General features: G+C 60.4%; 1 protein-coding gene across 1 annotated transcript in view; it reads left to right on the forward strand.

Annotated features, from left to right (window-relative positions):
* The window catches only part of AK8 (adenylate kinase 8), a 79,359-nt gene extending 68,655 nt beyond the window's left edge, over positions 1 to 10,704 (forward strand). The window contains exons 12-13 of the mRNA XM_087823251.1: positions 9,119 to 9,199; positions 10,467 to 10,704. Coding sequence (XP_087679377.1) covers positions 9,119 to 9,199; positions 10,467 to 10,704 — 319 coding nt within the window. The remainder of the gene's footprint in view (positions 1 to 9,118; positions 9,200 to 10,466) is intronic.

Consider the following 10,704-nt stretch of genomic DNA (forward strand, 5'->3'; position numbering starts at 1 on the left):
CTGCGGCCCCCGGTGGGTGGGTGGGTGGCTCGCAGCCCCCCTTCCCGGTCCCACCCAGGCTCAGGGTTACTGCAGGGAGAGGCCTTGGGGTCGCTCCCACCAGGGCCGGTAGGCTTCTGCCCACGAGTAATAGGTTTAATTCATGGGCGACTATCGAAACCCGGAGTCTTAAATTGCAGCCCCGCGTCCCCAGCCAAGGACGTGGAGCGGCTTTATCTGGAAGCTCCGGTTTCACCTCCCGGGTCGGTTCACTGAAGAAGTTTAACCCGGAGCACAACCAGATAAACAGTTTAACCCTGGGTTTCTTTGCGGAGGGCAATTAGGGGAGTGTTCTCTTGGCGCCGACAGGCCACGGGGCTGGCCCGGGCGAGGCCTCCCAGGGCCGGCGCCCTCCACCCCTCCAAATCGAGTGTCCCCCAGCTGCAGTCATTCACGTCCAGGGTGCAGTTCGTACCGAACTCCTACAAGGAACGTGTCTCTGGATGCGGCCTGACGTCAGTGCAGGCGCAGGACAGGAGGCGACGGCTCTGGGGGCGCCTCCCCCTGAGGCCACTCGCGTGGGGAGGACCCTGCCGTGACCAAATCGCCAGGGGGAGGCTCTGTGGCATGGCGACGTCTGAACCTGTGTCTGTGCTAGTCCACCAGTACGAGCTGCCCACCACAGGGAGAAATTTGGGGAGGAATTTGGGAGTGGCCTTCCTGGAGTGGAGCTCGGGGGGCATTGCCCGAGTGGGGGCATTCTGGGAAGTCCTCTGAAGGGCACCGGGGAAGTCGCCGCAGTGTCTGCTATGGTCCTGTGTGGCCTCCATGCCCGAGAGAAAGATGCAGGGCGTAGATGAAGGCGGTGGAGGCCTGGCAGCACGTGGGAGGAGGTCGGAGAGAGACAGGTCGGGAGGCACTTGCAAGGCCTGGGAGCCCAAAGCCTGCACACAGCAGAAACTCAGTAAAAATGAGCCGGGTGTCTACACTGCAAGCCAAGCAGGGCGGAGGAAGTAGGTCGTGGAGGAAATGAAAAGACGGCTGGGGGCTTGTGGCTGTGGCTGTCCCCACTCATCCTGCCAACTGCCCACAGCTCCCACCAAGCAACCCCTCAGAGAGTCTCCCTCCGTCCTGAGGACCAGGTCCTTGAGGACAACGTAAGTCAGTCAACAAGCATTTACTGAGCACGTACTGTGCACTGGGCACTGTTCTAGGAGGTAACAACAGGGCAGAGAACCACAGAGATGCACCTGTGCCTTCAGGGCTGGACAATCAACGTAAATAGTGCAACAGCCCAGCTTCCAACGTGCCTTTGGGGGTGGAGGCCGCCCCTGACTGTGTGCATTTGTGAGGGACAAAAGCGGTGAGTGGAGCCTCCTTAAGGGCACAAGCTGAAGTCTCTCGTCTCACATGATAATAATTCAGCTAGAATGACCCAGGCCATCATTACGTGCCAGACCAAGTACGAGGCCCATGGACTGGCTCCTTCGATCTTCACCACCTCTGCCTGGCTGCCCCGTCCCATCCGCATCTTAGAGACGGAGAACGGGCGGGCCCTGGCTGGGGAACGTGCCCCTGGCCACTGGCCTGTTGTCCTCGCAGCTCTGGGCGCGAGAGTGGGTGCCAAGGAGGTCCTGTCTTAGGAGTCCCAGGGGGTGGAGGGTGTTAACGCGGGGCTTGTAGTTTGGTGTGTGTGCGCGCTTAGCTCGCGTGAGACCCGGGCGTAGAAGTCGGAGGAAGTATTTGAGAACCATGACCACCTGGGATGAGTTGGGGGACGCTTGTCCCGGTCCCCACAGAGTAAACTAGGATTTTTGCTATGAAGGTGACGTGTCTCTGCTCCAGCTTGGAGTCGGCCACGTGTCCCCTGCACAGCCTCTGGAAGCACGCTGTCCTCCAAGCTCCGGGGTGATCTTCTTGTGGGGGCTCATTGGCTCTTCTCTGAGATTTCCTCCCGAGCACACTGGAGACAGAGCTTCGAGTCTGGGTCCGAGTTTGCCACTAACTGCGTTTAATGAAGCCCTAGTGGCCACCTTGTGTGGAGGGACAGAGTCAGGCCTGGAGGAAACCCTTAGCTCGGAAGCATCGCGGGTGAAGTGCCCGGGGCAGTCTGGGCCTCTGGGTGACTCCAGGGCCCCCTGCACCCCGGACCCGGGCGTGGTGGGCTTCGAGTTCCCGGAGTTCCCGGTTTGCCACCGTCCTGACGCTGCATCCGGAATTGTTGGTAAAACAAAAGCCGATGGCCTGCTGGGCCCTTTTAATCACCTAATGGCCGGGGACACCCGACGCCCCGGCTCAGGTTCCCAGCCTCGGCCACGGCCCCGGCCACTGTAACTACAGCCAAGTTTGGCCCGGCTTCTCGGTGTTACAGCCCCGACACGGACGCACACAATCGAAGTATTTGAGAACAATGAAATATGCATGGCCATCGGTGACAGCCCCATAAAGTGCGGCAATTAGCCGCGTAATCCGAGAGAGGGAGCCGGCCCTCGCAGCCCGCGGCTCCCCATTAGTTAAATGCATTTTGTACGTCCCTCATCCCATCAAATCAACTAACACTTCCTTTAATTGGCTCATGAATTATACAGCCGCCCCGCATTATAATTTAATCGCCTGTAAACATTCATAGGGCCCCGCTGTAAAGCGAATCGCGCTCATTAATTCGTTAATTTCAGCAGATGGAAGGGGAGATCGGATGAACCGCGGCAGAACAGAGCGCCCCGGGCAATGGAAGAAGGAAAAAAGGTGGGGGGCCGTTTAGGTTTTTAAGGGCTGTCAGAAACTCAATCTGTGAGCTGTCAGCAGCCCGGACCCGTCCCCACCCCCTCCGCTCCGCCGGCTGCGGGAAAGTGACTGGCGGATTCATACGGAGGCTTGTCAACCGGCTTTAAACATCAAGCCAGCGGGTAAACCGAGCCCGATGTAAATTAATTCTTGTCTTACGGGCCCCCCTTTCTCTGTCCCCATGAATATTTCATGGTGGGCAGCATAAATATTAATTCTAATAGCTCTGCACAGTGGTTATTATTTCTGTTTTATGACAAATATTCATAAAATATTCAGGACCCTTTTTTAGAATATTTACACACTTGATTGTGAATATCCCCAGATCCCCCGGGACGCTGTAAACATATTGGGGTCCTCTTGATGGACTTTCCCCCCTCCACGACTACCACTGGTTATCGGTATTTAATCACACTTAGGGTTCCCGGGACGTCAGACCGGAGAGATTGGAGGGCTGGCGGGCACTTCCCCGGGCCTGTGAAACCGGAGCGGCTGTTCTCCTTTGACACCTGGCGGCCCGACAGAGGTCACCTTGCCGTTTTATTTGGGAAACAGCATCGGTCCCTTTTGCGTATGTCTGTTCTCAACCGGGAGCTCCAGCAGCAGCCAACTTAGTGTAATGAAATTCTTTGCAACATTTATGCGAGGACTTAGCATGATTTTGGAGTAATTAAAGCGTGGGTTTAACGGGCGCGGGCGGGTTCCGGAGGAAGGCAGCGGCCGGCGGGAGGAAGGCTGCTTTGGAATCCATGCCATTTGTCTTTAGCCCTCGGGGGCAGCTGACCGAGGAGGGGTCCCAGCCTGGGGCGCCGGGCGGGCATGTCTTAGGTGACGGAGCACACGGGGGGGGGGGGCCCTAGTGGGGTCCAGCGAGCCTCGAGGATGGGGGTGCATATGCGGGGTCCACCCACCCCCACGAGCTCTCCGGGACCGTTGGGGCCACTGGGACCACTGCAGGGAATGAAGCCGAATCCTTTTCCTGCGCAAGGTAGCAGGGCTGCCGAGAGCCTGGCGGAGTCAGCCGGAGGCACCGCCTCCCCTCCCAGGCCTCGGATTTGGATCCCAGGGCCCGGGCCACGTGCTTCCTGCGAGCGTTTAAGTGGGACGGTAATGTGTGTGCCACGTGTGCCACAGGCGCCTGGCCCGTAGCGGGCACGCAAAGGTTTGCGGTGACGGCGGTGGCTAAGGAGAGGCGGGGGGCTGAAGGCGAAGCCGCGGAGTGTGGGAGCCGCTCCAGCGCCCTGAGTGTGAGGCGGAGGGCGGAGTGTGGCCCGTGCCCAGGAAGGACGGCAGGCCCCCGGGAATGCGCAGCATCTTCGTCACGAGCACACGGGTGGCCAGCTGAGCAGGTAACCAGGCCCCTCAAGCAGACACAGAGGTGAAGGGCGACCGCGGGGAAACGGAGCGACACGTGTGGGCGACGGGTGGCCCTTCCTGGTGACCTGCTGAGTGCCGGGCACGAGGAGCGTGGGGAGAGGGCAGTGTCGGGGAGTCTGGACATGGGGCCTTTCCCGGGGCTGGGAAAAGACACTGGCCAGAGTTTATAAAGCGGTCCGGGGCCAGACGAGGGTCTCCGGTTTAGATGGCGCCGCGAGGGGCGCAGGCTGGCCAGGCTGGTCCCGTAGCTCCAGGCGCGTCCGCCGCGTACGGTCATTGGTGCTTTAAACCCGTTTGCCTTCCTCTTTGGGGAAAGTTAGCAGAGCGTCCTGGCCACCAACCACCTGCGTCTCGCGGTTGTCGGGAGTCTGGGTGGCCGTGCGCAGGGCGGTTATCCTTTCCCCCGAGCGGTGAAGGAGGCAGGACTGTTGAGACGACTTTAAAATGGAGACGGATTATGCAGGGATTTGAGCCCCGGCCGCCCCCTCAACCCGAGGCTGTGTTTGTTCAGCGCGTCGTGACCGGCCGGGCGTGCGCGCTAACTCACTGGTTAACGACAGTCAGGGCCTGTCCTCCTCGCCCCCGGAGACTTCGGACGCAGGCAGCGTAAACCCGCCGCCGTGAGCTGTGCACAGTTTTAAACACGCACTGGCCGGGGGAGCCCCTTTGCAGGGCGGGAAGTACGGCCTGAGGGCTGGCCGCTCGGCGCTCGGGTTTAAAGTGAGAGCGAGACGGCTTCAGTTCTCAGGTTGGACCCTTGTCAGAGTAAAACACGCACCGTACGAAATTTTAAACTCTGTCCCCGCTGCGCTGTCCCCTGCAGCAGTGACACGGGTCCACAGGGGTGCCCTTGGCCCGGGGACCTGCCCATTGAGCTGATGGGACGCTTCTCTCCGAGAGGGACTCGGGCTCCTCACGCCCACCCTCCGGCCGGTCTCCGCATAGCCTGCGGATTTGTTCAGCGCCTTCCGTGTGCCCCGCGCGAAGGCCACCGACCGCGCAGGGAGGCAGGCAGCCCGGCGCCCGGCCCCAGCTCGCCCCCAGTGTGTTCAGGGGCGTGGGTCCTTCGGCAGGTGGCCCAAATTGTATCTTTGATTTTTGGTCGTCTGTCCGTAATTCACCTGCACCTTCCGCGGCGTCTCTCCAAAGTCCCCGGTCTCTGCGCCGCCCTCAGCTCAGTTCCGCGCGGCTCTGACGACGTCGCGACACTGCCTGCTCCTCGCTGCCTCCCTCCGCTGCTCGCCGGACCGAGGCCTCGTCCCGACAAGCCCGTAAGAACGCTTTCTCCGGCCCGATCCATGCGAGCGCCCCGCCCATGGCCGCTGCCCAAGGACTAATCGGCAACAGCTTCTCGGCCCATCACCTCCCCGATGGGTCGTGGGCACACGGTTTGGTTACACGCGAGCTGACCATTCTACGTGTTCGTGTACAGCCCGCCCACTCCGAGCGGCCTTTGCTTTCTTTGCCTTCACTGCCCTCCCTTCCCCGGCCGTGAACTAGCAGCAGAAACACAGCAGGCAGAGCGGGGCGGGCGGGGCAGGCAGTGTGTGTGCGCAGAGCCCCGCGGGCCCCACGCCGCCCGCGGGCCCGGAGCCGGAGCCTCCTGATCAGAAGCTCCCGGCGTGCGGACTCGGGGACGCGGGACGCGGCTCCTCTCCAGCGAGGCCCTTCCCCGCTGCGCGTCTCAAGCACCGACCTGGTGCGTCCTGCTTCTGATCTTGCCGGCCTTTCACGAGCCTGTCCCTTGAAAACGACAAGTGGTCCTGATACGCTGGGTTAAAAACCTTTCAGTCGGGGCTTGTTTGTGAAGCGGCTTCAATTACCAGGGATTCGCAGCCGGCGGGCATCCTCTCTGCTGGCTCCGGAGCGGCACCGGCAGCCCCAGTCGCCGTGACAGCCACGTGGCGGTGCTGCCGCTGGGCCTCACAGGCTCCGGGGTGCGGCGGGGGCCCCGCACGCTCGCAGTGTAAGGGATAAAAGCACATTGGAACACGGCCGCTCCCTGTGTGCAGATGCACCCCATCCCACATGTCTTATCTGGTGGCTGTTATTTTGCAGCATGTTGTGAGCGGAAGCCATTATCTGGGACGTGTGCAGGGAAGAAGCGGGTTTCCATGCCCCCCCCTCGTGGACTGGACCTGCAGGTGGCTGAGGCTCCCGTCCGGTCCCAGTGAGGGTCTTCCTGGTGACGGGGCAGAAGCAAACCTCTGCAAACAGCCTGGGCAAAAAGCGAGAGGGAGCGGAGAGGTGGTGGGAGCAGCTGGCCTGGAAGGAGAAAACACTGACCCAGGGACTCACATTGTTTTCAAGCTCACACACTTTCCAGAAGGGACCGGCACTGGAGGGACTAGATGTTTTACGTGTCCTTCGGTAACAACTGCAGGAAACCAGCTCAAGTCAGTGTAAGCAAAGGAAGAGATTTATGTGTTTATGTCAGGGAAACGTTGAGGGGTGTGTTGGCTTCAGGCACAGCTTGATCCAGGGCCCCAAACAATGTCTCTTGGCATCTCTCTGCTCTCTGGGGTGGCTTCCTCTTCGGGGAGGCGCTCTCTGAGTGCAGGCCCCAGGCAACCCCAGGTCCCACACCGTCGGCCTAGCAGCCCCAGCAAGACTGAAGCTCCTTTCTTCCTGGTGAGCCGGGGACAGCCTCTCGTGGGCCTGGCTTGGCGTGGCCTGCGCCCTGACCCAGTTCCGCAGCTAGGAGGGGCCGGCACTCAGATGGGCCACATCTGGGCCTCCCTGGGGCGCAGCCCTGCGGCCCTGGGGTGAGTTAACTCCAAATGAGTCACAGGGATGAGAGGGGATCAGGGTGGCACCTGTGAGCTGAGGGGAGCAGCGAGTGTGGGGACAATGGGCAGCAACTGGGCAGCCCTGCCTGTACCTCCTCACAGTTGGCCATGGCTGTGTCCTTCGTCTCTCAGACCAGAGACTCAGAACCACTTTTAAGAGCTGACACCTTTGAGAAGTATGAACCCATTCCCCCCCCCCCCCGAAAATGTGTAGTCAACGGTCTGTATCTAATTTCTGGGGCTGGGGAGCCTGCAGAGGAGCCAGGTGTTGTCCGAGGCGGCGGGTTCCAGTCGCTGGGGGAACACTTGGCTCCCTCTGGTACCTGCCAGACCAGCACTGCTGGGCAAGCGTGTGGGCATCCCACAGCCACGGCCCCCGCGGGCTCCGATGCGGGTGGTTCCTGGGAATGAGGGCCATGTCTCGGGCATCTGGCCCCGGCATTTCACAGAGCTCTCCACCCTCCCAGTCGGCGGAGTTTTGGCCGCGGTGGGAAATCAGGCAGTGGACGGTCTACACAGACCACTAGGACTGCACGCCGCACGCCCACTCACTCGTTCTTCACAGTGCGTCCCGGGCACCTGCTGGCTGTCAGGACTCGGGCCCGCGTCGGCCGTTCATTGCCCTGGGCCCAGCAGGTGGCACCTGGGCCGGAGAGACTGGTCCACAGTCCTTGGGGACCCGTGTCCCATTGGACCCAGCCAGGTGTGGCCTCCTGGCAGCCCGCTCGACACTTCTGGGGTGACTGAGCTGGAAGAAGCTCCCACCCTAAGAGTGGAGGGGAATCTCATTTATGTGCGTTTTTCTTGAACTCAGAGGTGCTTCTTGCTTGAGTTTACTTGAAAGTGAAATGAACAAGGCTGTGGGTGCACAGGGAGCGTTTGTTGTCACCAATGTTATTGTCACCGATGTCCCCAATGGAAGCCGCTCACATCAGTCATCAGCCTGGATGTCGATGGTGATGACTCCATTAGGTGCCGCGTCTCAGTTCCATGCGAGGGGCGTATACAGTGCCTGGCACCCCGCGGGCACTCAACAAATGTACGTACGCATTCAATACGCAGGCAGGAAGTGAGCGATGGAACATTCCAGAAGCCACTCTTAAAAACAGTCGGAGAGGTTTTGATGCGAGAAGGCAGGGCCTGGGTTAGGTCTGTGGGCAGGAGCCGCGAGCAGCTGCCCCGCTTGTCTCCACCCCGCACTGTGGACACTAGGGCTCGGCAATCCTTGCGGGGGGGTGTCCTGTTCATCGTAAGGTATCTAGCCATATTCCAGGCCTCTAGATGCCAGTGCCACCCCCTCCCCAGTTGTGACATCCAAAACTGTCCCTATTTATTGCCAAGTGTCTTCTCGGGGTAAAATCACACCCGATTGAGAACCTCTCTCGTCAGGTTGTATAGAGAGAAAGGGGTCCATTGCCAAAAAGGGGGGATTAGACCATTTGAAGTAGGCGTTTAGGAGGTGCATCCCCCAGCGCCGCCCGTCGGAGAGCCCTGGGCTAGGGGTGAGTGCTTGACTCTTCCTCTGGGCTCTTGGCTTTGGAGGACCCTGCTCGTTTGGGTCCGGGGGGGCCCCTTTCTGAAAGAGGAAATGAGGGAGCTGAGCACAATTCCCCCCCAACCCCACCTCTCCCAGGAGGGCTGGGGCAGCCAGGGAGCCTGAGCTCCTGGGGAGGGCATCGGTAATAAATGACCCATCATAGTACCAGCTGCCGTGTTTGGGCACCGAGGATGCTCAAGCCCCGCTCTGAGCTCGCGCACAATTTATCTCATCAGATCCTCAGCACCGGTCAACCATTAGCCCCATTTCACAGTTGAGGAAACTGAGTCTGAGAGAGGTTGTGTTAGTGGCCCGGGTCACCCAGCAAGCGTGGAGGTTAGAGTCTCCCCCATCACGCCGTCCTCCAGAAAGGACGGGCCATCTGCTCTCCCACAGCTCACCTGAACGACGCCTCCTGGAAAGCCCCCCCGGAAATGAGGGGGGCTGGGAGCCATCTTGAATCAGGTGCGGAGAGCTTTCAGAGCAGGGAGGCCCCGCCTGCATCCCTCCCAGTTGACCTCCGAGAGCTGGGTGCCTGGAGCCCCTGCAGGTGGCTCCGGAGGCCCCCCCACCTCTGGGTTGACCCGACCCTGGTCTCGGTGGGCGGCTGGGTCCTCTCCAGCTGATCCTGGTGCCTGTCCTGTCCCCGCAGGGTGTTCTTCCTGAACGTGCCGTTAGACTCTGTCATCGAGCGGCTGTCCCTGAGGAGAACCGATCCTGTCACCGGAGAAAGGTTTGTGCCAGGCTCCTGGGGGGCGGCCATCTGAAGGCTCCGGGAACAGGCCCCACTGGGCACCTCCTCCCTCCGCCTGACTGACCGATGCTCAGCGGGACTGCTCCAGGGACAGCACCGGTGGCTACTGACAGAAGGCTCTAGAAAGGGGTGCACCCACTAGCTCCCCTGGGCAGCCCCATCCACCCGCTTTGCCTGGAAGAGAAACCAGGAAGTGAACGTCGCGGGCGCCACAGCTGTGGTCGTGACCTTCGCCGGTGCTGTCTGACCCCAGCATGTGAGCCGGCCGCCCCGGCAGGTGTCACCTGTGCGTGTCACTGGGCCTTTGTTCTCACAGTGAGGCCGCACACATCCCTGTGGGAACCAGTTCACCTTTGAGCCTTCCCAAGGTCACAGGGGGTGGGTTCTGAGTTTTATTCTGCAGTCTCACCAAGTACAATCACCATGTTCGCGTTGAAATGCAATTTAAAGTCCCTGCAATCACTAAGGGGTGAAAGCTTCCAGTTACCCCAGCAAGCCGCGTTTCTTGGCAACCAGGACCACGATTCTTGGCAACCAGGACCACGTTTCTTGGCAACCAGGACCACGTTTCTTGGCAACCAGGACCATGTTTCTTGGTAACTAGGACCATGTTTCTTGGCAACCAGGACCACTCCAGGAGTAGAGTGAGGGGGGGCCAGGAAGGAAATACCAGGATTTTTCTAAACTACAGGCCTGGTCTGTGCTCTCATCCTGGCTGTGGGGGGACAGCCTTTTGCTGACCCCCCTCAAGTAGGATGGCCATCAGGTCGCCCTGGGGTCTCTGCCAGCAGGACTGTCTGTGGCACTTCCTGTCATCTCCGCTCCCATTTGTCGTTACCGTGTCCCCTCCCCCATTTCACTGGAAGCTCCAGAAACACGGCATCGACGTCCGTCTGTCCTGCTTGTCATTGCGTTGTCCACAGCAGATGAAATGCCAGACGTAGAGCAGACGCTAAACACACATTATTTGGAAGGAAGAAGAAAGAGAGGCAGAGAAAGGAAGCAAGGAATTGGGGCTTCATCTGTGGCTCCATCCTGTCCCGGTGTGGACCGCATCTCCCTCCCCTGGGCGGGGACCGTGTTTTGGTCTCCGTAGCTCCTGCACCCGGCCGAGGCTGTGCACAAGGCCGGTGCACAGTAAATGTTTGCTGGTGGTGACCCGCTTGGCCCACGGTCGGACAGAGGGCCCGTCTCCCCTGCCGCCTGGGCTGCACCAGGGTCGTCTGCATCCCCTGCTCTCTTGCAGGTACCACCTCATGTACAAGCCGCCTCCGACCATGGAAATCCAGGCCCGTCTCCAGCAGAACCCCAAGGACACTGAGGAGCAAGTCAAGCTCAAAATGGACCTGTTCTACAGGAACTCGGCCGAGCTGGAGGAGTTCTACAAGCAGGCCATCACCCTCAACGGGGACCAGGACCCCTACACAGTCTTTGAGTACATAGAGAGCGGGATCATTCACCCCCTGCCCAATAAAGTCCTCTGA

This window comes from Miniopterus natalensis, chromosome 12 (assembly GCF_054644295.1).
Source record: "Miniopterus natalensis isolate mMinNat1 chromosome 12, mMinNat1.hap1, whole genome shotgun sequence".
Lineage (NCBI taxonomy): Eukaryota > Metazoa > Chordata > Mammalia > Chiroptera > Miniopteridae > Miniopterus > Miniopterus natalensis.